At 33.8% G+C, this 27,912-nt stretch overlaps 4 protein-coding genes across 20 annotated transcripts in view; 2 read left to right on the top strand and 2 right to left on the bottom strand.

The window, feature by feature from the left end:
• LOC100646633 (F-box only protein 43) overlaps positions 1–7,923 on the bottom strand; it is a 55,055-nt gene extending 47,132 nt beyond the window's left edge. Inside the window, exons 1-3 of one of the 3 annotated variants that reach the window (XM_048411592.1) lie at positions 7,076–7,923; positions 6,919–6,973; positions 6,574–6,831 (exon numbers count right to left, since the gene is read on the bottom strand). In XM_048411592.1, coding sequence (XP_048267549.1) covers positions 6,938–6,973; positions 7,076–7,648 — 609 coding nt within the window. In that variant the 5' untranslated portion in view covers positions 7,649–7,923 and the 3' untranslated portion in view covers positions 6,574–6,831; positions 6,919–6,937. Of the gene's footprint in view, positions 1–6,573; positions 6,832–6,918; positions 6,974–7,075 lie in introns of those variants that run through there. The other 2 variants (XM_020866189.2, XM_003400242.4) reach the window with 2 other exon arrangements.
• A 1,951-nt stretch (positions 7,924–9,874) lies between these two features.
• LOC100644189 (DNA-directed RNA polymerases I, II, and III subunit RPABC4) lies at positions 9,875–10,866 on the top strand. The gene is made up of 3 exons (XM_003400301.4): positions 9,875–10,070; positions 10,473–10,565; positions 10,760–10,866. Exons 1-3 carry the CDS (start codon positions 10,013–10,015, stop codon positions 10,780–10,782), a joined length of 174 nt encoding a protein of 57 aa, XP_003400349.1. The 5' UTR covers positions 9,875–10,012; the 3' UTR covers positions 10,783–10,866.
• Positions 10,867–12,031: 1,165 nt separating this feature from the next.
• LOC100646556 (rac GTPase-activating protein 1) lies at positions 12,032–21,630 on the top strand. 2 transcript variants are annotated; one of them, XM_012315411.3, is made up of 11 exons: positions 12,032–12,417; positions 12,756–12,958; positions 13,025–13,182; positions 13,257–13,668; positions 13,762–13,931; positions 14,019–14,145; positions 14,209–14,441; positions 14,510–14,807; positions 14,909–15,084; positions 15,160–15,232; positions 20,080–21,630. In XM_012315411.3, exons 1-10 carry the CDS (start codon positions 12,336–12,338, stop codon positions 15,221–15,223), a joined length of 1,923 nt encoding a protein of 640 aa, XP_012170801.1. In that variant the 5' UTR covers positions 12,032–12,335; the 3' UTR covers positions 15,224–15,232; positions 20,080–21,630. The 2 variants fall into 2 exon arrangements, with proteins under 2 accessions (XP_012170801.1, XP_003400120.1); XM_003400072.4 differs by lacking the exon at positions 20,080–21,630 and having other exon boundaries at positions 15,160–15,684.
• Positions 15,649–27,684, bottom strand: LOC100645421 (GATOR complex protein Iml1). Of its 14 annotated transcripts, XM_048411282.1 has the most exons (26): positions 26,725–27,684; positions 26,247–26,656; positions 26,042–26,167; positions 25,502–25,973; positions 25,219–25,415; positions 24,851–25,140; positions 24,551–24,780; positions 24,246–24,458; positions 24,041–24,187; positions 23,823–23,969; positions 23,127–23,135; positions 21,915–22,132; positions 21,570–21,775; positions 21,331–21,505; positions 21,073–21,273; positions 20,173–20,268; positions 19,619–19,692; positions 18,079–18,186; positions 17,777–17,987; positions 17,589–17,697; positions 17,282–17,524; positions 17,023–17,183; positions 16,774–16,942; positions 16,362–16,678; positions 16,078–16,297; positions 15,649–15,966 (listed from the first exon to the last, which is right to left on the bottom strand). In XM_048411282.1, the coding sequence occupies exons 2-25, from the start codon at positions 26,595–26,597 to the stop codon at positions 16,100–16,102; spliced, it is 4,668 nt and encodes a 1,555-aa protein (XP_048267239.1). In that variant the 5' UTR covers positions 26,598–26,656; positions 26,725–27,684; the 3' UTR covers positions 15,649–15,966; positions 16,078–16,099. The 14 variants fall into 14 exon arrangements, with proteins under 14 accessions (XP_048267239.1, XP_048267238.1, XP_048267243.1 ...); XM_048411281.1 differs by having other exon boundaries at positions 15,649–16,297; XM_048411286.1 differs by having other exon boundaries at positions 15,649–16,297; positions 17,777–17,984.
• Positions 27,685–27,912: the final 228 nt, after the last annotated feature.

Genomic DNA, 27,912 nt, shown 5'->3' with positions numbered 1-27,912 from the left:
TCGGTACTACTGGGTCAATATGTGCACGTGATAATGCTGCTGCAGCACCGTTGCACAGCAGCTAAAAATTTCAAAAATATAACCAACGGTTTCAGCCAATTCCCGCAAAGTTTCCTTCACGCTTACCAATGGCTACAAAAAGTACTCGTACATCGTTGTATTTATTCAAGTATTCAGCACGTTTATTATAACGCTGATAACTAATTAGTAAGATGCGAATTTTTATGCAAATTCACATTTTTGAGAATATAATTAAAATAGCAGAACATCGATAGAAAATTGTTTTACTACAAAACGTTATAGAAAGTATGCGCTATATTTTGGATATCTGAAATATATATCTTGTAATTGCACTGCATTCAAAATTCTTTAAATTGTATCGCGCGCAATTTTGTCATCAACTCTCTGTGATTAATTTCGTTTGAAGGGAAAAGTGGAGAGATTCGGACAAAATCCGTTAGATCCGGTTAAAACGCGGTGTCATCGATTAAAATTTCAAAGCACCCACCGGAAAAAGAAACTGGAAGGAAACTTCCTTGCGACAGGAAACCGGCCGCACCAACTGTTAACTTATACGACCACTCAACGACCCTCGCTAGCCGTTGCTAATTATGGAACAATTCCTTCCTTCCTTCCTTCCTTCTTTCCTTCTTTTCCCTAGAACTGTACTTTAAGGAAACCATTATTTCAAGCCGCTGCATTGCTTACCGACCAGAACGGATCAACCGTCGAGCAAGCAATTATTCAAGTTGCACGTTTTCCTGCAACCATCTAACGTATCTTCGAGAGTGGACAATGAAGCTCTTGTCCTCTTGAATTCGAGACGAGAGGAAACGAGGGAGAACGAAAGCGAAAGTCGCAACGAGAGTCTTTCCACGGTACAGCTTTACACTTTGCACGCTGTGCAAAACTCTCACGATGGTTCGGTTAAAAAATAACGAATCCTTACGAAAATGAGGGCAAAAGAAAGTAACTCTTAAACCCTGCTGTGCACCTTAAACCATACACGGATTGATGACAATTTCTTACCGCGGAAAGAAATTTCTATGGTATCTTTCGAGGTTGTCTGAGGTTGAAGCAAACTGAAACGATATATATGTATATCGATATATAAGGAATAATAATGTTAATCTAACTGTTAGGCGAGACCAATTGATTTTATTGTTTCGCGCCGTTTACTAGATTTTAAGAAAGAACTTGAAATTTAATTTGATATCCGGTACGTTTAATGTGTAAGTAACCCGTTACCTCTATCTCTACGCCAACATCGGATAGAACATTTTTACGAATCTATCGTGTATGTTAGACGAGACAAGACAACATCGTAATTACGTATACAGTAGTGTACTAATAAGATTCGTTGTTTCGAAATATATTGTAATAACGACAGTTATGTTATCGATAAAGAGAAAAACTAATTAGAAAGCGAAAAATGGCTTAGCCAAGAAAGAAAGGAAAAAAGAAGAAAATTGGTAAGTATGTTGGCAAGTCCAAAAGAAATACATACATACATACATACGTATGAAAGAGGAATGATTAATCAATTTTTTGTAGTGGAATTGAATTTTTGAGGTAAATATATATATATATATACGCCGTACACACGTATTGAAAGTGGAAAATTAAACTGAGAAATTATTGAAACTTTGTACGTTTCTCCATTTCTCTGTTAATATTTTGAAATGCGTATTCTGAACAACAGGGGCTGCAAAGTTGGCTGGCCCATCGATAATCCCATTTTATATACTCGATAGAACGTTCATTGTGTCAACTAATCAAAACGCACGATGTTCGAACAATCGAATTTCTAAACTTTGTTCTTACTAATGGTATAATGGCATGGTATGGTAGAGTCTGTGATAGTCAAGATTTTTTATCGTACAAAAATATCTTTCCAACGCATCGGACGCATAACTGACAGAAGCGTTCGAGGAAGCGGTTTACAGGCAAAATTTTTAGGCGACGATTTTCGTGGAACGATCTCGGTTAACCACGGGATGGTTTAGCGTGTCGCATCTCGATGTAACCCTCGTAAAAGACAAAGAAAAGAGCAGCTCGGCTCTTTGTTTTAGCATCGAATACTGTAATATATTCGCATTGTTCTCTGCGGCCGGTTTTTGCCCGAGGGCTAACGGCGGCTTGCCCTCCAAAGGCAAAGATTCGTTGCGTCTTTGATGCAGAAGGAAAAGAGTCTCTGCCCTGTGATATATCGGCCGCTCGACTCACTTTATTGGGGAACATTAAACGACCTCGTGTATATTCGCATGAAAATGTTAACACACGCTACCCCCAAGAAAGCGCGAATTATATTTATACCCCGGGTTCGCGGTGAGATCGAGATCGCTTAGAAGGGGGCCGCGGTAGCACCAGTTTCGTGTCAATTATGTAAAATAGATTAGGCTCCGATAGATTAACTTGCTACCTCGCGCATCAAATAAAATAAACGTTATTTATTTGTTCCCCTCGTATTTTTCAACCGATATCGAAACTTCCGATGATATCACAACATCGTCACAACACCACGTTTGTATCACGACGAAATCTCGTTGCCGAGAATAATTATTTGAAAATTACTTCTAACGTAACGTTTGAACACGACGAGTGCTTTCTTCCGGATATTTTATGGATCTTTGTATATTACGTACAATATTATGTACATGCATATATGCGTTCTATGCATTTCTACAGCCTTAAATTTCCCATGAACGCACTGGAATTTTCAATCCATTTATGATCTAATCAAATCTTTCAAAATAGATATTTCACATTGCTTATCGAAGAATTCATTTCAACCGCAAGTTTCGTTTCAACCCTCCGCTACCGAAATCGAGTCTCAGAGACTCGGCTGATTCTATCTTTCTTATTCTTTTCCATTCTGTTTACAACTAATTACAAGTATTTACTGCTTGTATTTCGGCTACCTTTCGACGGTACTACGATATAAGCGTTCGCTATCGCAGATAGGCCTCCGCGTACATATATATGTAGCTTGTTCGTCTTACGAAATGATAGCTGATATGTGCGCAATGGGGTCTGTTGCCTGTCACACGTCGTACACGTTGTGGACTGCACCTCGTTCTCAACTCTTAATACAACAGTACGCATTTTGCAACGGCCAATAAAGGATTAGCGAGACAAAAGAATGACGATAGCGATATTTAACAAGTATATACTAAGAAAATGGAAAGGTTGCAGTGAAATAGTGAAAATCGAGGGAAATCACTGACTGGATAATCACACGCTTTTGAAAAGCGATAAACCGATCGTTTGTATCGTTAGAAAATCGATCGGCCAGCAAATAAAGTTGCAAGATATCGTCTGTAATAATATCTCGCGATATTAATAATTTCTCAACGAATTACGTTTATATTAGGAAAATGTGCATTAAAAGTAATTCGGTAAGGAGAATTTGTCAGAGAAATTAAGAATTTTACGAGTACGAGGAAATCTGGCCTGCGTTGATTCTTTTATTCGCCATTGTACGTATATTTATCCTATAAATTTGGATCGCAACAGGATATCGACAAGAGGTAAATGTCGTGGCATTTCAAACGCCTATTACGATGATAGTGGGGAAAATTTCACACCGCGAAGATTTACTAAATTAAAGCGAAGCCAGGACGATGATCGTTCAGAAAGATTGTATGAGATTAATTCGCGGGATGCAATGCTAATTCGTTTAATAAAGAGATTGACGAATACTTTATTATCGCGATGCGTGCAACAAAAGACCTTCGAGTGCCGCATGCCATGCCGAAGAGCTTTTGTTACTCGCACCGCGATAACAAAGCGGTCGCCTACTCTCCTTAATCTGCTTAATCTACTACTATCGCGATTTAACGCGAGAAGAAATGCACACCGACGAAAGCTGAAGGTGCAAACGGCATTAACGGCAGGTAGTTGCCGTACCTACCAGCGCAGCGCAACACCGGTTTACACAGTAGACACGTTACCATTAATATGCTTGACCATGAATGAAGGGAAACGAGTTCGCGCGTGGCTTGCTTTCCCCTAGGATCAAATCGCCTCAAAGATAATTCAGCAACAAGCAAAAAGAGCCCTGGTTACGTAACATGGAAAATGTGTAAACATCCGGCAATTACTCGAGAATTACTCGAGAATTACTCGAGAATTACTCGAGAATTACTCGAGAATTACTCGACATAGAAAATAAAAGTAATACTCTGCTGTTACTTTAAGTTTCATTAAACGTGACGTATAATCTTTATATTCTTCAATATTGAAATATCTTTTATAAAACTATCCCGAAATATTCCATTTCCATTCCGTTATCTTACGTAATAACTCCAATTACGCTCCAATTACTCTAACTATTTAGTACTATTTAGTAGAGGTATGTATCTTCGTGATATAAAAATACTAGCAAATTATGTTCTTTAAATACATATACAGTGGCTCGTGAAAGTATTTCAACAACGATACACTGATCGTATGTTTCGAATAAATGTCTGAGAAATTGTATGCGTGTTTTCGCATTGATTTCAAATTTTACTGTTACAATCACGATAGTTGTGCCTCCTTACCGTTCAAACTATTTCAAATTTTTAATTTTTCGTATACGGTATTTTTATAGAAATTTGTCGTGGGTAAGTGTTCGATCGAATACGTAACATCGTCGACTTTCCTCGGCTATCGTATTCTTTTAATGCGCCACTTATCGAAAAGCTTTCGTATTCTACTAATTCGATAATACACTTAAATTAGCGCTAAAGATCGGAGAATTTGCTGCGCCAAAAGCTCGTCATCCGTCGCGAGAGGGTGATTTTTCAGCACTGGAATATATCGTATCTACCGTCACGGTTGACGAGCCAGCGGCATTTCAAAGAAGAAATCACAATAAATCAACGTCAAACGGATGATCTCGCCGACGAAACAATTATGTTGCTTAATTCGAATTTGTTCGTTCGCTCATGTGCAAATCACGTCCACGAGATACATACATACATACGCATATGCATACGTAAGCTATATGATTGTTGAACGAAATCCTAAGCTACCGTGTTCCAATCCGTTACCATTCCCTAATTATTCTTCGAAATTCTGCTTGTAAAAGTATAACCTCGGACGGCACAGCAACTACGGAAGAAAGAAAGGGAGAATAAAAGCTACCTAATTATAGGTTTAGATACGCCTGACGATATTTCATATCGAACATAATATCTCTTCGCCACACGTTACAGCCTTCACCTTAATCGAGCTCATGGAATATGACTATATATGTATGTACGTTGTTATTATTCAATAAAAGGGAAACTATGATTCGATTATATATATTTTTATTTCCAGTCCGCGAACAATCGCGTCTTACGACAAATCACAATGCAATTACTACATACATAGTTATCCTACCGATCGGTGCGCGATCGTAAGCGCGCCAACGCTCCTCACAAACATTGAAGCATTAAAATTAACAACATGTTGGTTTTATCAAAAGTTCTACGAATTAATAAGAGATTACGAACCTAGCAACGAGATAACGCGTAAACGTATAATATTATTAAGAAACGTAAAATAAATTACTTTATCAAGGTGTAAAAAAAACCTACCGAAATATTATATGCTGTACCGAAGCCCTAGATTACATTATAAAACTGTACAAATAAAGTTCTTACGAGTTAAAAAAAGAACAATAGTTTCTTTTATATGTACTACACAGTACTATACACTTATAGATAGTTTGATTTTATCAAATTTTCATAAAATTGTAAGATCCAGATAGAAGATAGAACGTTTGAAATTGCTTTTTGTAGTCACAATGTTAAAAAATAGAATTCAATAACGTAAATTAATCGAACAGAGATGTTGCGTTAAATGAACGTTGGTCCTTGATAGATTGGTTGATGATGGTAAATGCCGTTGAATAAATAGACAAAAAGATCGATCGATCACTGATAGAATCACTTACCATCTTCTTATGCAATTCTCTTAGGGACTACATATATGTATATAAGAATATACGTTTCACGCTCTAGTGATATGTTAAAATTAACTGCACGATTCATCTTACGGTATGTAAGTACTTATTCATTTTAGATAATATCACTGTTTCAAATCGTTAATCTCTCTATAAAAAAAAAAAAAAAAAAAAAAAAATTAATCAATTTAGAGACGCAAACAGCTTTTCGAACGATATGATATTTCCGCGTTCTTTGACAATTATAATAAATCGATATTAGCCTGTAAGATCAATTTCACCGCGTTATGAAATTCTACCATCCTTAACTACGATGATCGCAAAGGACAAAATCATCGAAAAATTCTTATATCCGTAATCTTTTGATTAAGACTGTTAAAAATAAATAAGCGTCTGGATGCTTTTTAAGCATCAATTAACAATTGGTCCCCCCTGCCCTCTTCCTAACGGATAACAATCCAAATCTCCCTGCCACTAGATTAATTCAAATCGATACAGCAGCAAATTTTTATCAAAACAATATTTCTTCGAGACTCGATATTTAATGATAAGAATACAACAACGAATACTCGTTGAAAGGCTGTGTTACTCGAGTATCTAGAGATACTGTACGGTAAGAGGGAAGAATATGACTCCGGTTGATGTAAAACATATATGTATTTCTTTTTTTACAGGGATCGAATACGATCCCCAGAAAGAAACTTTGTATATCGTTTAAATACGCAACGTTCGCGTTCTAGAAGATGCGTGAACGTCGTACCCGTAGCACTTTTTCTCACGTTCGTGCAAACAGACAAGCAGGTTAATGAACCAGTTGTTTAACTGAATTTCTTATCTTATATATTATTATGTAGCGTGAAGTTTATTACGAATTGTCGACTACGATAGAATTTCATCTAAAAAGAAAGAAGGTGATCTTATATAAAATCTAATTTTGCATATTACTGTACAAAACCAGATAAAATAATTCGAGTTATACTTACATTTATTTATCTTTACCTATTATTTATCTTTATCTGCATTTGATAAGACAATATCCTAGCATTTTGAATAGAAAACTGAGTAATCTTGTGCTATTCCGTAACGGAAAGTTATTTGACGATACATGACCCAAAAATATTAATCAAAGAATTCACTTACCTTGACGAAAGAGTGGAATTTTACTTTGCTGGGAGAAACAGGTGGACTGCTAGGTGATAGTTGATTTCCTGGTACTTGGAGAAGATTCTGTACCTCTAACAAGTATCCTTTCCTGGCGTATCTGCTCCTAGGACTGCTTTGAATATCTCCTTCCATCTTTGACTTTTTAATTAATTTTAGATTTTCCTTAGCATTCTGTCTGAGTATTACATGGATCAGTCTTCGAGTATTGGCCCTAGAATCGTTCATACAGATTCTCTTCCATGTTTTGGACACCATACTGATCGAACAAAGATCCTGCGGTCCAAGGAAGGATAATATTTTAGATACTATCCTCCAATGATTGCTTTTGTCTCCAAGGAGCGCCAATATATCCACCGTTTCTCTTCCTGTATAATCTGGAGTAGCTCTCACTCTAGACCTGTATCTTGAAATTATTGGTGTATACCCGCCAGAATGCGGAGTAATAGACACATAACCACTGTCATTAACACTGTCGTGCCAACTGCGATTGCTCGAGTTTATCGTGATGCAAGGTGTCTCGCAGATACTTATGTTTTCCATTTCATCCATCTTCGTGCCTTTCCGGAGGATATATTCCCATTTCTCACTTGTCACTTCAACATGATGTTATTTCAGTATTGACATTGCGTGAAAAGTGTTCAAAACCATGTGACAAATAGCAATTCACCAGAAATGTATCACCAGAAATATTAAAATATTAAATGTATAAGGATTCGAAGTAAGATTCGCGGCAAACATGCGCACGCGGACACCGACTCTCCCTCTGCGTGTTCCTGCGCTGCAAGCACTACGAAACTTTGAAGTCTGTTTATCCGTTGTCCCACCGTAGCTTCCTTGGCAATTGCCCGACCAATCGGCTGACCCGACTCATCCCGCCATTCGTTGCCAAGCGCTACCATTGGCTCGAAATTCTTGGCCGCGTTAGTGATGCTGTTACCTCTAGCGGCTGCTGCTGGACTTACTGAATTCTGTTGCTGGGGAGACCTCTTTGATTTCTGATTTCTCTTTCACAGCGCGTGCGCATACAAAAATTCCTTCAATTTTACCAATTTCAATATTTTTTCATTTCCTTCTCATCGTTTCTTTCTTTTATTAATGCTTATGCTTTCTTAAATTAATGCTTATCATAGGAAGACAAGGGAAGCCACTTAATTATTTTTGAACATTATAACCGACTATAAAATCATTACACGACTTCTTAAATAATAATATATCGCATTGCTTCAATTGTATCCACTAGATGGAATATAGGGGAAATTACTAATATACATATTAAACAAAATTCTGTTTAATTTTTCTACGATAACTTTGTTAATGTAGCAGTAATTAAAGTAAAATAATGTATTTTAATTTCGAATTAAATATACATAAAATATGTACGTATGTACGTATATTGGTATGTGTGTTTAATGTAAATGTATCGAATAACGAATAACTTGTACACTGTGTAACTATTGATTCACATGTATGTATATAATTAATATCCTTTCAAATATAATAATTTACCGATATTTTAGAAAGAAATATATATATTATTATCAATATTGACATTTTTTATATTTTTGTAATAAAAAGATTTCAATTTAACCTGTATATCCAATATATATAGTTGGTTAAAAGTTTACTTAATTTCAATTTCCTTTCTCAGTCTCAGTTTATAATTTTACTGTTAATATTATTATTTGACATAATGCTACCGTACTGGTAATATTTACTTGTGAAACATCTTATTAAATGTACTATAATATACAAGTATAATTTTAATTTTCAAAATGAAAAAAGCGTATTTTCTTTATGCTTATAATTAACATAATAGACATTTTTTAATATGTAGATATTTCTTGAAAGTTAGAAGATTCGTTTAACGTACATACTTACATACGATATTTCATTTGTATAATGCACAGTATATATCGTATGTATTATGTTATATACGCACATGCTTATCGACAACAATACGCGCATGAGATTTTATGGATGAAAATATGAGAATATTGTCGTGTTTTTATTACATCAGAGCAAAATAAAAACACTACTAATAGATTTGACACAATTGTTTTACTAATCGACGGAATCTCAGCAACAATTTATCAATGGTATTTTTATGAGCTGTTGAAAAGTATGTTATTAACAGTAAATTGTTACACGAGGCTCGAGTGTTATTAATTTCGAATGTATAAAAGTGACAAGAATATTATTGCTATCGTGTCTATTAGTAGGTACAAACGCAGTACCATTATTTCTAGAGACATCCTGCTTGCTATTAATGTTATTCTGCTTTTTCGAACTAGTTCAACCCGATAAAAAAAGGCTAATATCAAAATATTTTCACTTACAAATTGCAAATTTTACGACTAAAACTAAATAAGAGGGGAGAAAGAAATAGATAAGATATAAAAACACAATTTCTGTGATATATTAATGATAGAGTTATTAGTCATTTACTAAATTTAATAAGATCTTAAAAGTGCCTCTTTCCGTACACAGATATGGCTGCTTAGTTTTTAAAAAATTAGACACAAAAAAGAGTTGATAAACACTATGTACACCACATTTCATTACAATGAATTAAAAAAATAGTTAACAAACCTTTGCTAATCAATGTCGTCGAAGTTGTCGAGAAAAAAATTGTTAATTTTCGGAAATTACAAAAAGGTTAACAAGATAAAAGAGTGGGAGAGGGACTGGGATGGGGTCTGGAAGAGGGACAGGGAGAGGGACTGGTAGAGGGACTGGTAGAGGGACATGGTGATGGTGAGGGAGAGGGAAAGAGAGAGGAAGAGGAAGAAGGACAGTAGTCATTCGTACTTTGCGTGGCTACTTATGCACAGGCGGCAAATGTGCAATTGATTAACGAGATAGTCAGTAAACTTTATTGCAAAGTGCAAAGGTTTTGATTGAAAATTGGGTACAATGGAATCTAGCAAATCGGAATCGACGCCAAAACAAGCTATGGTATACATTTGCGGAGGTACAGTTAAGATAATAAACGTGAAATATTCCTAACCTCACTTTTTATGTCGCATTAGTGTATCTTTCACGTATTTTCGAAATAAACATAAACTTTGTGTAAATATTGCTTTGCCCATCCTTTCATCATACAATTTATACATTGCTAAAAGTTTTGATTGAGCAATGACATTAAGAAAAATATCGTACTTGTCAAATCTTCGTTTTATTTAAATAAATGTTTCATTATATCATCTTAATTTAGATGTTAATATTGTGTAACATTAAAAATTCTTTGAATCCACTTTTTATTTCACGAAACATAAGCTTTCATCAACTTATTAGTATCTTTATGTGTTCCATTCGTAACATGTATATAAACTTTTGTTCTATAAATATGTATATAATTTATTTGTTTTTGTAGAATGTCATCATGATAATGAAATACGCCCAAGAGATCCAATTCGATGCCGAGAATGTGGTTATAGGATCATGTACAAAAAACGAACTAAAAGACGTATCCTTTTACATTTATAGAAATACACATTAGATATTATTAAATGTTACTAATGCACTTGTGCAATGTTGTTTAATATATATTACTGTATAAGATTTTAATAGTAATTATTCATTCTATAAATACTTCCTACACTCGTTGTAGGTACATATAAACATAATATAAGCAAGTCATTTTCCTTAATAAATTTTTAGTTGTTGTGTTTGATGCACGATAAAGCAATCTATCTTTCTGTATAAATTATGTATCAGTAATTAATAAGTGTAATGTAATTATTAATAAATTATGTATTTTTGCCTAATTTGCGGTAAATCAATCTGCCCTTTTATATACTTACACAAATTAATAAACTTTAAAACGTTACGTCCTTTATATCCTTCGAACTGCATGCTTTTAAAAAGAGCATAAAACTGCAATTGTTATGAAAGTAAAACTGTGTACTCAATTATAAGTAAGTAATGTTTATTGCTAGTTAAAAATACAAAAAATTTGATGCTCCTTGTGACTTTGTCATTGTTAAAAGATATTAGTATCTTATAAAGCTACTTTTATACACAATTTGGAAACCTTTATCAACTGCAAAGTCGATAAATAGGAGCCAGCAGAAAAGCTATCTGAGTCAATACTGAAAGCAACATTAACATACTTCGTAGGAATACAGACGAATTAGGAAAGAATGCTGTGTACAATCAGGTACGTGCCAGTGTGTATAGCACGAGCAGAAACAGGATGGATTAGCTTTGAATTAGAAATAATAAAGAAAGAATCGAGATACTTCTCCAAAGGATATTGGGAAAAATTAAAAAAAAAAACGGAATAAAAGAATCATTGGATCACGCAAATAAGAAGCAACGCAACACCAAAAGCTGGAATAACACAAATAATGGAAGAAAACCTGCCATCGTGTCAAATATGTAATATAGGAGGAATAGAAAATAGAAACCATATATTAAGTAAATGACCCATGTACAAAGAAGTTAAGTCAAACGTATTAAGGAATATTGAATGCCCAAAAAATGGGAAACCATTGAGAAAGTAATTTGGGAGTTGATGAACTTCATGAATGGAAGCTTGAAACTAAGGACATCATATAGGAAGAGTAGAATCCGGAGTAATAGCAATAGTTCAAAGAAGGCAAAAAACCAAATAACCGACAAACCAATAAATAAATAAGTATATATATATATATAAAATGATATTGAGCTATATTAGAATTCTAACTTTATTTTGGCATAATGATATGTATAATAAATTATAAGATAGTTCAAAAATAGGAAAGATATGAAAGATGTTCGACATGAATAATGTTCGTTTTAAATAGAATACAACGTACTCTCTCTGGTAGGTGCCGGTAATGCAGGTTGTCATAGTTGGATTAACATGAGAGACATCTAGCGGAGAAATAAAAAAAAACCTGCTCGAAAATGTGTCTCTCTGATTGGTCGAATTTGAATTGTACGAGAAGCGATTGTTGTGCGTATTCAACGTACTTACAATGTCAACGGCTAAGTGATATAGCGTGATACCATGTGTGTGCATCGAAGAAGTGATTTCTACTTACTATTATGAAAAATTAATGATAGAAATGCATTACACGCGTCATATTATCGAATTTATGGTTAAAGTTCGAATGAATTGATATTCGCAACGATACAAGCATTGTAAAATTGGAATAATCGATAAAAAGTTGTCGCGAACCTGTTGGCGTGGTTTGTATACATGACGAAATATTTTCATTTCTCTTAAAACGAATTCTACATCAATTTGAAGATGACATCGTTATCGTTGCTGGCGAGTCACGATGAAGTGGTTCGATGTATGAATGTACACCTAAACGGAGCTTGCGAAGAAGGTTCGGATTTCATATATTTGCTCCCTACAATGTTTTGCTAGATTATAAAAAAGTATATTGAGAAAATACGAATGCCGATGCCTTTGTATATAAGTATTTTCCATGCCCCATACTCTTCTCCATATTTCTTGTGTTTTTTCCATTCGTGCTGTAATTTAACGTTGAAATTGCTGTTGTAAACAGGTATACAGAAAACAAAGATGACACAGTCATACAGTTTCGTTTCTTTAACGTGGTTTCAAGTTAATTTACTATATCATTTAACATCATTGTACTTGTACGTGATATCATTTGTAATTCTAGCATTGAATAAAAGATACATCTTATTTTTTATGTAGAATTTCTAAAGTTTGCTGTAAATCAGGAAGAAATGAGACAGAAATGGTTAGCATCTATACAAGAATGTCAACGTCTTCATTCAGCTTTAGAGAAATCTCACCAAGAGGCGGCTGACTTAGATAAAAAATTAAGTCACGCTAGAAGACTTCTAGATGAAGAGAAAAGGAGAAGGCGTACCGTTGAAGAACAACGAAATTCATTGGTAAATATGTTCTTCTTTCATAATTCTTAAACATATGACAATGTATCCTTGTTACTTTTTATATAGGAAAAACAAATTGCTATGGTCAGAGATCTTTTATTTAATGATGGTGGGAGAAATATAAACGATGAAACCCGCGAAAAATTACAATTTTTGAATAACACTACGTTAAACGGTCGTCACAGTAATATATATAATATTAAGGATGTACATCAAAATGACAAGTGAGTTTCTATTTATACAGAGTGTTATTGATTGATACATCATCAGGTAAACATTGATTAATTATCAATTTTAGACTAAATACTATAGCGGAGCTGGACTCCACTGGCTCTATTTTAAGCGACTTAAGTTGCTTTTCAAAGTCAGAAGATGATTTAGATATTAGTGCAATCATTCAACAAAATCATAAGAAACGTGAATGGAAAGAGCACAGACCAAGTGGTGAATATTCCACGAAAAAGCGACGTAGTACGGTACAAAAAGCTGCAGAATTAACTTCGTCTGATAGAATAGTAGCCACAACTACAGTAGTGGTGCCAAAAGATGGCAATATCACTGCATCTTCTGTAATTGAAGCTATACCTGGGGATGAAAACATAGATCCACAGGAACCTTTACATAATTCGCGTAAAAGACGTAAAAGTGGTGATCGTAGTAGATCAAAATTGACACCCGTTGATACGAACGATATTCAAATGGATACTGCTGTGAGTTGTTTTATTCGAATTAAACACATCTTTCTTTCTTTTCCATGTTTCTGAAATTTCAGTTAAAATAACAGAGTGAAAATTATATTACAGCCTTCTGCGCCAAAAATAGAAGCTCTTACATCAGGATCGGATTCTGAGGGCGTTTTTAAACCTAGTCCAAACATAGGCGGATATACATTAAATACGAAATCGGCTAGAGGGCATAGCTTTGTAGCGAAGACGGTAATTAAACCGGAAGTTTGTACACCATGTGACAAGAGGTAAAATATTCATATAGGGATTCGGTTCGTACAAGTGTCATAGAAATAAATAACATTTATAAATAACATTTACAAATAACATTTTAGGATTCGATTTGGAAAGGTAGCCCTGAAATGTAAAGACTGTAGAGCTACGGCTCATATGGAATGTAAAGACTTAGTTCCATTACCATGCGTACCTACTGGAAATACACCTACGCTACGAGGAACATCGGTAAGCTGTTGAAACTTGCGGCATCTTTGTATATGATGAAAAGTGATAACAAACTGTTCTTAGGGAACGATAGCAGATTATACACCGATGATCCCGCCAATGGTACCGTCATTGGTTGTTCATTGCATCAACGAAATAGAATTGAGAGGAATGAGCGAACAAGGATTGTACAGGGTAAATGGCGGTTTAACGGAGGTAAAATGTCTGAAAGAGAAATTCCTTAAAGGCAAAGGTGCCCCCAATCTTTCCGATGTCGATATATCTACAATATGTTCTACTCTTAAAGATTTCCTTAGGTACGTTGATTCGGATATTTTGTTCTATAGAAGTGAAACAATTTATTTAGTTTCCTCCTTATCCTTAGATCGTTACGAGAGCCTTTAATCACTGTCGGATTATGGGCAGACTTTGTTCGGGCAACTACTATTACTGATAAACAAGACGCTGATGCTGCTTTATATCAAGCAATTTCTGAACTACCTCAACCTAACAGAGACACGCTTGCCTTTTTAATCTTGCACTTGCAAAGAGTATCGAGTAGCCCAGAATGTAAAATGCCAATAACTAATTTAGCTAAAGTTTTTGGGCCTACTTTGGTCGGCTATAGTTGCCAGAAACCATCACCCAATTCTCTTCTTTCAGAGACAAGTAATCAAGTCGCTGTAAGTATTGTAATAAAATATTGAAAAGACTAAATAATGCTTGCTTGACCCTTCTTTTTTTTTTTTTTTTTTTTTTTTTTTTTTAACTTTTCTTTTTACAGATAGTGGAAAATTTATTGAAAATTCCTTCAGATTATTGGGCAAATTTCGTTAATCCCGAAAATCTAAACAATATTGGTACTCATAGAACTGGTGAATTACAGCATACACCATCTCAGGAATCTTTACTTAAACGCAGCATTTCCCGTGGCTTCTTTAATACTCCACTTACTTCTAGGTTCGCACCTTATCACTACGTACTTTTAACTTGAAATCAATTACGTACGGTACTCATATTCGGATATTGTTACAGTCGGACATTTATGAGGAAGAACAAGAAATACTTCGCGGCATCTCCCTCTAGAGTAGCTTACTGACAAGAATAGGTATGTATGTAAATTATGCTTACATCGAGATGCAAATAATTTCTAAATAATTATTGACTCTTTGAACATAAATAATTAACATTTGTTCAATGTGCAACATAATTTTTCTACATTCTATTTAAAATTTTGTAATATTTTGACATAAAATATATTTTTATGTAACGTATGGTACGGAATAATACTAGAACATTAGACATAGAATATTAAAAATAAGCAAAATTAAAATGTTAATAATATGTTAAATACTCTTTATGATGACTTTAAACGTGTGAAAGTATGTGGTGACGTTAATACGAACCCCCGGTATTTCTCTGAATTGAGATTGAAATACAATTATATAGCACTAAAGCGAAATGTTATATGTGTAGAATTAAATAAATGTGATATTTTTGTTAATAACAACATTTCTAAAAATGTTCAGTTCAATAAAAATACAGGCCATTTTATTTCAATATAGCTTCGTTTCCATTCTTTCGTAGATGTATAAATACACGTATCAACGAGTAAGAAAAATTATAAATTTACTACTATCGGTGCCGTAAAAACAACAGATGCTTATGCAAACTAATTGTAAGTGAACTTGAAACATATATATTACAAACATTAGTTTTCAGTTCATTTACATCGTTCTTTTAAGCATTAATATATATCTTTAATTCTGTACATACTTCCGTTATCGCAATAACAATTGTATCCCAAGGAACATGTTACGTTCGAAATGATTTCTTAATCGTCTAAAACGAAGTACTTACTTTAATGGCGATGAAATTAAATTTTCTAAATACTACTTAAATTTTCTAAATACTACTACAATTGAAATACAATGCTTATAAAACAATATTTACGTTATACATTCCACTTGATCCTTTAGATTGTTTTCGTGCAGGATTTTTCTTTTATCTCCCAGCAATGTTCCCAGAACTGTTTCAATCTATTGTCCCCATTCGAACAAAAATGCCTAAAATCTTGTATGAGCTTTTTCTGAAACAATTCATCGCCAACTAACGTGGATGATGATTTCCATTTTCTACTAAGCATGTGATTCCACGACCAAAGGAAACCAATCTAAACAGATGAGAATTCGTTTCTCTAACAACTTCTTCCTCAAAGAATTATACAGATTACCTACCCTCTTATCTTTGTTGTAGTCATCTTTGTTCTTCCCGCTAACGTGTCTCGTAATGTAAGCTTCATGAGGGCTGGGTTGATCAGAATGAATCGGATATCCCTTTTGTCCCGTGTTTCGTCTCACTATGTTGGTAGCGGTTCGAGGACGTGATCTTGTATTTGTCGTAGATGGAATCAGTATGAATGCATTGCCGGTCATATGAACGTACTGATGATCGTTTTCAGTACTTTCTATTAGGCATGGAACAAAGCCAAATCTTTGTACAATCGTCTCTTGAAAAAGAAAGAGTCTTTGTTCGTAGGTTACTTCTCGAAATTCTGCAATCAAGAACCATCGATAACCATTGGATTAATCATTGATAACCGTTCGTTCTATATATCTCTTTTAATTCGCATTGATACTGAGAGCAAACCTTCGAAAAGATGTTGTTTGTTTGCCATAAGACACTCTGTATTTAATGGTATAAAAATAGGCCCCCTTAAAGGATCACTTTTTAAAGTGAACGGTAATGCTAGTAGATCGCTTGGGATAGGAACCATTTGAATTCCGCACATTTGAGCCTTACGTTGCCACACAAATATCTTCCCAGATTGAAATCCAAACGTAGTAGTTATATTTCGAAATATGAACTCGCTTTAGATCACAAAAATTATATACTTACAAGGTCAGCGACGATACTACCAGATGATGCAACCCATTGTACCACTAGTTCGTAAGAATGATCTACTTTGTATATAGATTGATATCTTAGATGTCCCCATTCGATTCTGTCGCTTCTATTGTTTATGTCTATATCCAGATGAGTATGTTTATATGACGGAACTAAGAGACAAAGTGAATAATACGTGAATTAGGAGAAATAAGAAATGGAAAATACATAAACACCAAAAAGTAACGCTAGCAGAAGTATAAAAAGTTACCTTGCCATTCTCCATGTTCATCCGCCATGTCGGATATGTCTAACTCATCTTTAAGAAACGGCGCTACGTTTGATTCGTCTACAATGGTAGTATCGCAGCTAGGTATAGTCATCGGAGATGACATCAGGGGGAATGATCCTGGCGAAGATGGTTCACACCAGCCTTTGGGTGCCCTTATTTCGACTTCTACCCATTCATTTTCAAAGCTTTGCAAATCACCCAGGGGCGAGAAATAATCGCCAGCTTAAAAATAGGAAAAATTATACAAACAATAGATAACAAATTAATATACAATAATTTCCCTTACCTCTTTGATTTTCTTTATCTTGTACTATGTGATACAAATAAAATCCTAGAATGAATGGTTTAGAAAAATCTCCAGACGCGTGGCATATGAGCTTGTCTTGTATCATACCCTAGATGAAAGTATATTATAAAAATACATACAGAACCAATAATTTCACCGTATACTAACTAACAACGTAATATTATTACATTCATGATATTGATGGCACTCTCCACTGTTACTCCTCCTTCTATGTGATTATTTAACCATTGCACTGCATCTGCGCTAACAAATGTTTGGCTTGGAAGAGATGGGTGTTGTGTGAGGAATCCCACGCCGTTTTGTTGGTGTTTCATTGCTTCTAGAATTTCGTTATTTGGCGCGGTGTTCTTTAACCTTGTCAATTCCATGTTTGTACTACTAGTAACGAAATTGAGATAATTAATATAGCGTTTATGCAAACGATTTATGCGGATGTATGTGAGACGAAGAAACCCGACGTTTAGTTTACCTATCTTCGTTAGAATCGAAATGGTCTTGCTGTTGCTCAAGTGAAAGGGGTAACACAGCTTCGCTGGCGGGTGAGATTCGTCCTCTGTCCATCACTTTGGAACCTGATCTAACAAAAACAAGTGAAACCAATTAATACATAACATAGTGTTTATATTATCACGATAGTGTATGGCAGAGAAACAGAGCAATAGAGAAAATTAAGCAATGTCTAATGTGAAAAGCAACAAAATTTGCATCTGCATAATGCTATTTATTTTCTTTTTCAGACAAAAGTATAAGATAGAATGCCTTGTATATAGATAGAATATGTATGTACATACAAAGGATAAGGATAGAACCGATATATTAATATTTAAATGTAAGAGTTGATAGCTTAATTCATGCTTCGGTATTGTAATATAGATGCACATACATATCTTGCCGTCAATGGCGAATATTTAAGTTTAAAGTTAAGTCGAAGAAATTTAAAAGATTAAAACACCAACCTGTTTGGCACGTGGCGAGGAGTGTCGAGGCACGTGCGGGCAGTCGCAGCGGTATTCACTACATGCCTCTCCTGTACAGAGAACCCCGTCACTCCCTCACTCACTACCAATATTTTCTACCATACAGAGTATTTGTACAATTGTAAATCACATTCTTGGAAATTTTCTGTAACATTTTGCCATTACCTATGATAAAGTAAATGGTACAAATGCTCTGTATCTCATTTTTGCTAAATGATGAAAAGGAGGATGAAAGCAGCTGAAAAGTATAGAATGGGAAATATGTACAAAGATTGTACTCGGAACATTTACAAATACAGCTCTCTTCTATTCTGAGCACACCCTTCCCAGAAATTTGAATCAAAGGTACCTTTGTGTTCATCACCAGAGTAGAAGCATTGTGATATCTTAAAGCAAATAACGCAATATCAATTGAATAATATGGAATTTCTAGACCAGCCTCCTTAATGCTACATAATAATTGTTTGTACAACAGATACACACAAATCTTTACCGTTTTGCCAGCATCGTTATGTAAGACATGCAGATGTGCAGTTCGTCGGGAATTATGTGCGGTATTGGTTTCAATGTGCATATTCATACAAAAATATATACTCATAAAACTGAAACTGAATGGCCAGAGCTGCATAAATTTCTCTACGTTTTTTTAATATACAATGAATATAATTTCGATGCCTTATCATTTATTGTATCAATAAATAATATCGAAATACGTATCGAATAAATCAATAAAAAAACTCCATAAATACTTGACTTATAATTCCAGCAATAACAATTCGATTTTCAATCGTTTTGTATAATATGATTGTATCAACGGCAAATATAATTATTCGCGTCGTATATAAACAATTTAAAGCAGTTAATATTTAGTAATTAAACCGATGCAGCACAGAAGCGAACAAGCAAAATGAAAAGGTATCAAACATCAAATCTCAATGGACATTTCGTTGCAAGATGCAATAGGTTGCAAGCTATACTATTACATTTGCCAAAGCAACAATGCCGAAATCATCAATCTAAGCTTATTCAAACCTTGGTCTCGGTTTCTCTGGTAGACGATTGCTTCCGAGTCGCTCCCTGAAGGGAGAGCTGCCGACTAGATTGGTCTGAAAAGCATGATGAATAGTATGGGTAACTGTAAATGTATGAACAAGCTCATGATCATGAAGTAGTATATCACCGGTCTGTTTCATTATGTAATGCATTGTTAACATTTTATTCAGAGAGCATTATTGCATCGACGAAGAGAGAAGAAGATAAATAAAATGTTGGCGTTTTGCATTACACAAAAGCTTGCTAAAAAATCATGTGCGCATTCAAGGCAGATATCAAGCATGGTTGCATTGTGTAATACGTTGTGTAAGCTGTCTGAATGTTCTGACAAGCTTGCTGTTAGAATCTAACATTACTAAAGAACGGGATGTAACTAATATATAAAGATTAAAAAAAGAACATCAAGAATTCATGGGTGTTCCCCTTTCTTATTGTCAAAGGAGGCGTATATTCTGAGATTCATGGATAGAGATGATAATGATTTCATTGACATCCGGATCAGCGTACTGAGGCTACAGGATGCGAGGATGTACCTGGTTAGTGAGGACAATCAGGCTCGTGCTGTGCCTGCGTCTGGTCAAGTGAGAGGCAGGATCTCTCTGGGAAACACCACCTAGAGTCGAAGGATTCTGAAACATATCATGCTAAATGCCCTCTCCTAACATTCCACTCATCTATTTCTACCTACGATTACGTGTACATCTCTCTCGTGTAACTGCGTAATTTTGACATCGACACTCGCCATAGCTATAAATACTAGTTCAGAGATTGTTATTTGAAAATAATTAGTCTGTACGTGATAAAATATCGTCAAATTCGAGTAGGTAATAGGCCACCGTAAGTGATTTATCGAGTGACAAATAAGCTTGTGAAGAAATCGTGCTCTTTTTTTTAAACTTAAATTAACCCTCGTGTTACTGTTTGTTGCGTCCTGCACATTTAGTGAAACCACTGAAAGAAACACGCTATAAATTACAATGGCGCTGCGTTAAAACTCTTGCAAAACAAAAACTGCGAAATAAAGAAAAATAAATGAAAATTACAACTCTTGATATTAAACGAACTAATCGATATTCGAAACTAACAAAAGCACCAAAATTGCGTTACTTAGGCGTCGTACATCAGGCATGCGACAGTCAATTCTAGAGTGCAAAAGTACAGCGCAATATGGTACAAAATAGATCGTTAGTTAAACCCAAAGTAAAACGTAATGTTCTAGTTTAGGGGAAAAAAAAAAAAAAAAAAAAAAAAAAAAAAAAAAAAAAAAAACCCAGGGAATAATAGCGAAACATCTATCAATTGGATTTTACTCAACCTTCCTCTTTTCGATAATTTCAATCGATTTAAAAAGTTTATGTTTTACATCTTTCAATTCCCATAAACTGAAAAGTCAGGCTATGTTATATATTAGAAAAATTTTATGCAAAAGTTACCCAATTTTTGTTCGGATTCGGGCGGCGTATTTTATTCGGCCACAGCTCGATGAACCGTAAAAATCCGTCCAAGAGAGACACTTGTTCGGAAGTGGTGAGAGGTGTATATATATCACATCTTGATGATCCCTCTAAAAATTTTCGAGTAGCCGAATTGTGCAAAGGAAGTAAAAACACGCGAAATCTCCAGTATTTAAGCGCCTAGAAATTTTTAATGATCTCAGAAAAAATTGAAATAATATACGATACAAATCTTACCTCTACTAAAGCAAAATCAGTATGGCCCCTGGTACAGATGTAATGATCCAAATAATTCCAATTGTAATTTTCAAGCTTCTCCGTTGTAAAAGATACCCATGATACTTCGTACGTGTCGTGATGAGGTGCGTGAAATCGATAAAGATAATGAATATTGAACGGAGGGTAAGGATGCCTGTAAACGATACATTCAAATATTCTCTCTTTACTTCTTATTAATTTGTAGCGCGATTTCTCACCTTGGCCGATATCTTGTTACTGTTATACAATTATCGAATAAAGATATTTTGTGAAATATTCTCCCAATGCTTAGCAAATATTCCTCCTTCGGTTCTGATTCTGTTTGCCGTCCCCGCATTACAGAGCTTATTGCAGGGACAGCATTACTACCGGGTGTATGGCTCTGATTTTGATTATTTTGCGGTAAAATAATTAATTGAAAACCCTTGATTAAGAGAAGAAAAGAAGAGAAAGATAAAGAAAAGAAAAAAAAAAAGAGAAAAGAAAAAGAAAATAAACATAGTTACACAGAATTGCACACATACGGGAAAAGATCACGTTTGAAGGCATGATTGGCATAATACCTGTGCTAATCGTTGCGATACAAGCTCCTTAAATACTTCGGCAGTTGTTAAAGGTTTTTTATATATTGCTCGTTGTTGAGCAAAATCTGTATTAACGTCGTCAGGCAATAGATTATAGTCTGACACAACGTAGTCGTTTTGTAAACTTCTTTTATCGGGAAAATAATCTGTAGTAATTGGCAAACATGCTGGGATTGTCAATGATTTCCAATCAACGCCTACAAAATAAGATGTAGGATATATATGAAAAATGCAATTTGCATTTTAGACTGCTTCAAATGAATAAATAAATGAACTATTTTTAATATATAATGTTAATTTTCGTGACTACGTAGATACTAAATCTAGGTATTATGCAGCAGTTAATGCGAAAATACACAGATATAATACACAGGAGAAATTTTCACAAAATTATTGTACAGTGCAAGTACATATTAAATAATTTATGCACCCCAAACAAAGATAGTGATTATATTAGTATTACAATATGTGTTACCAGTATATGAAATCCAGAATGACCATGATTTAGTACTAAAGCATGCAATGCAAGAAGTATTATTTGTAACGTAAATGAATTCTCGAAATAGTTTGTTACGAAGCATAACAAACCAAGTTTGTGAAAATAATATCGAAGGAGACGAATGTGTACGCATAATCGAAACAAATATACCACATCAACAATAATTACATAAAAGAAAAAGGTACTTCAATTATTCCCATAAAATTAAATTTCTATACATTATTAGTAAATCATATCAAATATCGTAATACTACTTATTACTAGTAATATAAGTAAGTGCGATCTTAAAGCGAGATGATAGAGTGGAAGGATTATAAAGCAGATGAGAGAATGTTTGAAGAATATATGATATGAAATTCATAGTATATATAGAGAATCGGAAGAAATTAGAATTTTGAATAGTGCAAATATTTTATGAAACAAGTAGAAATAAGAAATAACAAAAGAATTCTATGTAGGTGTATAAATAATCGTAATAGTAACAAATATTTAATAGATTATTTATAGAAATTATTTTGGAATTAGAATTACTTTTTTGCAACAGAGGACATACATGCATAGAAGAATCATAAAGACTAGAGCTATGAAGAACAAAAGTTACTACAAATTTAATGCCCTGGAAAAAAAAAAAAGAAAAAAGGAAAGAATGTGTACCATAACCGAATCAACCCCCAATAACGTATGGCGCTAACCTATGATTGCTGTTTAATGTGACATCATAGTTGTACATCACACACGCGTCAATGCGTCCAGCGTTGCATCCCAATAAGACGTACCATAGCATGGAAATAAATGTAATAATAATATTATTCATATAAATGATCGATGAGCCTCAAAAATAAATATGAATATGTCCAAGAATGAAAATACTTCTTATGCATGATGATTGTGTGACTGTGTATTAAACTTTCATTCATTTCTACTTGGAAAGTAATATCTTTTCCTGAAATTTGTATCAACTATTTTCATTCTTTAAGAAATTATGTTTCAAAATTTTATTGATTAATCCTTCTTGGTATTAAGTATGAATGATAAGAATGAAGTTCTCTGTATGAATTTGTGCATCGGTTGAATATTTTATAATATCACACCTACATTATTTTACTTATGTATGCCTTTATTGTTCTCCTAAAATTGCCAAGAAGCATTATACATCCGTAATTAATTGTCTAATATTTTGTACCGCATGAACTAATCGTTTGTTTAATTAAAAATCCTTTCAAAATTCTTTCTTCAAACTGTAAACTCATTTTATAATAATTTGTGGATAACTTGTGAATAATAATATGGCTAATGTTGTTATTTGGATATGTTATAAAATATTATTTGCCAGTAGTTATATAGTATATTTATGTTGTAAATGTGACTTTATTAGAATATATGCAAACCTGTTGTAAGTGCCGGTGTCCATTCCTGTTCACCAGTAGCACCCCATAACAATGTCAAAGACTTATTGCCCGTAGAGGATATCGGATTCCCACTTTTATCAGTGCCTGATAGTAGAAGATTTAATCTCTGCGGTTTATTCTTTGTGTCTATGAGAAATATAGTTGCGGTGCTGTATTATATTAATACACGACTTATGTATTTTATATGAAATACTAACGATCTTGAAACTGATTTGAGTTAGAGATGTCGTTATGTTCCATAGGGGAACCGCTTATAGTGGAGGTAGCATCAGATTGTGATTCTGAACACATTTGTGTTGGCACAGCTTGATAATGATGTTGCTGTATAAGTACACCTGTTGGCCCTACGATATTAGTTAAATTTAAACGATTATGCAATTTCTTTTCTTTATTAGTAATTACCTTTAGGAAAAATATGCGTCCATCTTCGTCTGTTACTAGTTAATTTAATTGTAACGTGAGATGGATCAAAAGGATTAATAAGTGCTCTACTAGGCCTAATAGTTGTAGGTTGAGATATTGTATTTGTGGGGCTTCCAGCACTACCAACAACCGGCCTAAATGGCGGTGATATTTCTGAATCGGTTAAATCGCTTTTTACTGATATCCTCGATTCTACGTAACGTATAATAAGTTGTTAAATACGATTATATTTCGATACCTTATTAACACTTATTATAATATGTACAAGTAATTTCAATGCATACCATTGACTTCTCCGTTGGATTCGCTACTAGTTACGTCATCTGTTCTAGAAGGTATCAAGATTGCCGCGCTTCTTGTCGCAGCTGGAGGTGAGTGAGATTCAGGTGGTGGATGATGTATATCAGGATCTGACATTTTTCTTTTCAGAAGTTTCAGTATATGCGCGTTATTATGTGTTTCCATGCTGGCAACGCTTGTCTTTTTAGTTCTCGTCGTAACTCGTTGCAAACTACTTATAGAAAATTTTAAACTGGAACCTCTGGCGTTAAAGTTTCGGCATTTAACTTAATAATTGAATTTACCTTGACGTATGGACTGAAGGCAATTGAAAGACTTGTGCATCGTATGCATCATAGTCAAACAAAGTATTGTGTAAACATTCCTTTGCATCTTCTTGTAAAAGCTTACTTTTGCACTGCAATTTTCCGCTGATCGTTTCTGCTGATTGTTTTGACACTCTCTGAGGAAGTTTTATACGAGGTATAAATGTTGAATAAGGAATTTTTTTATTTGTTGAATAAAAACTTAGATTAATCCAGTGCGGCATGCTATAGTCATCAGGCGCGTTAACAGATGTATCCTTATTGTGAAACTAAAATTATATCACAAATATTAACATTTATAACATTATTATTATAGTGCTGTATAATATTTTCATAAGCGTAAATACCTTTAATAAAGGTACTGCATGTAATGGTTGTTCTCCGACACACACCAAATCGCTACCGACTCCGTTATCAATAATTCTTTGTTTTGTAACGTTCGTTAACTCTCTGTCAACCTCAAAAACACCTACGCCAGGTGTAATCACCACCGACAACTGACCAGTTCTATCAAAACTACGATCCAGATAATGTTTCTCAAACACTGTAAGCGAGCTAAATTAACCGAAATACTTTGTAATAAATTAAACTATATATATATATATGTGCGTGTGCCTGTTTAAATATTACCATTTAAAGACATGTTCAGTACTTCTAAAAAGTTGCCCTGTGCAGCTGTTGAATTTACTGCTTTTGGTATAGAGACACCTGATTTTTGATGATATTCTAATACAATTTTTTGATAGTCTGTGAACAGTTTACGTAATTGTACCAACACGTTACTCCAATCTTCAAATCTTTCATTTTGAACTACCACCCTGTAGAAATCTTCATAAAATCTTCCCCTATAATCATGTTGTAAACATTCACGCATGTGATTTGGAAATTCTTCCAGACTGTTAGCATTATAAAATGTTCTTGAGAATAGAACAATCGTTACTTCATGATTACTGCCATTCTTTTTCCACTTTTGAAATAAATCAGCTAAAAATCCATTAACAGCTTTTTCAAAATATAAGTCACCGTGAATGTCAAAATCCCACATTTCTGAACTCATTTGAATAAAAAGATACACCATACTGGTGGAAGAACGAAACACAACCTAAAAGATAAATTTTTAAGACGTAATTTTACACATACTTTCTTTTTCCACTATATTCAAATGTAAACCTTAGTATCATTAGTTATAACACCACAAGCGACTCTGTCACCCTGTGACCACATTTCATATACTTGACATCTGATACTGCCTCCACAGAATTCGATCTTCTTGTTCATATATACGCAAGTGTTGACCTAATAAACAAATTTATATAAAAGACAAGAGAGCAAAATACTTGGATACAAATTGAAAAATAAACAATATCTATTCTACCAAGCTATTTTTCAAACGCCACATTTCACTACGACCCAGATACTGGTCTTTGAAGGTAAGTTCAATGGAATCCAAAGCTACATCGTCTGGATTAACAACATTCATATATACATCTGCAAATGTTCTTAATTGAAACATTGTGGCTACATTGTTCTCCACGCTAATTGTCTCCCTTCCTTGTAAATCTTCTTTAAAGGATGTGACTTGAAGGAGTAGACGGCTAAATTCAACCTCCGGGTGATAAATTTCAACAACATCTCCAGTTTTTATACTAGGGTGATCTTTTGGATTGATTATTAAATCTTCTTCACTAAAGGTCTTTTGATGAACTATCAACTTATACAGCTTCATTTTTAAGCCATTACTTCTTTCATCATAGATCTAACCGTAACATGTCATAGAATAGAATCCTACAATGCAATACGCTATATAGTATATTTTTTTTGTACGTATGAATCTAATGTAAAAAATTACATACATTAAGACGAACAAACAACGACTTACTTATCCATTTTCTACTCAGTATAAAACATTTCTGCGATATATTTAAAATGAGTATTGGATCCGAAACATAATATTTATATATATATATATATATATATATATATATATATATATATATATATATATATATATATTATCGATAACGCGCTATTAAGATAATGTAAATTAATTGTAATAAATATTTCACCAAGCTACTATGCTTTACGAAAATTTCAAGATCCTTCTCTCTTCCAGCTTTATCCCCTACTGCTGTCATATGAAGTTTATTCACATTGTCTTACTTCATTTAAATCTCAAAGAATAAATAAACGTTGGCACTATACACAGGGGATTAAGAGTTAATATTAAACTCAACGACCATATTTTTAATATACTTTATTCTTTAAAATCTTGGTAACACGTTCCGTTTTATAGAAGAATGTCACTAGCCATTAGTATTTCTCATACGATCGATATGGTTTGGTTTATTTATCGGTCGAATATGTACACATTAGGTTATACATGTTGATGTAAAAGTGAGATGACAAACGAATGACATCACATGTATAGTAAATGAATAAAATTATGTATTGTTTCATGAACAAAGAAACAGATTTGCGAGAAAGATAATTAAGTTTTATGAAACGAATAAAATTTAAATCGAATTTAAATCATATATACGAATTTAAATACGAATAAATACGAATTTAAATCATATATAAATCAAACAAATTCTTCGACAAATTATTGATATCAAAATATTTCAATGTCGCACAGAGAGTTGTGTAGGTAGCGCTTAAGGCCCGTGATGAATTTGTATACCATATTTCAGGTAACATGGTCATTTAGATATCTAGAAAATGAGTCTAACATACTAACGCAAAGTAATAATTTAATGAAAATGTGATATAAGCGTTTCAACTGTGGTACAACAACAATTTAGGGGCTCGAAAAATTATATAATAATTTCATTGCGAAAGAAATTTCTAGATTCTAGATTATCATATAGTACCATTATCCTAACATAGATTTCATCGATCTTGTCCAATAACATATACTATATATAAAACAGGTTTAATAAATGAAAATCATATCTAAGCTAAAGTAAAATTATATCCTGCAAAAAGTTAGATAAGAATCTTGTTTTATTTGAATGAAATTTTTCTAAGATATTGATGCGATG

The sequence above is a fragment of the Bombus terrestris genome, chromosome 13 (genome assembly GCF_910591885.1).
Source record: "Bombus terrestris chromosome 13, iyBomTerr1.2, whole genome shotgun sequence".
Classification (NCBI taxonomy): Eukaryota; Metazoa; Arthropoda; class Insecta; order Hymenoptera; family Apidae; genus Bombus; species Bombus terrestris.
This window is presented reverse-complemented; position numbering and strand designations above follow the sequence as displayed.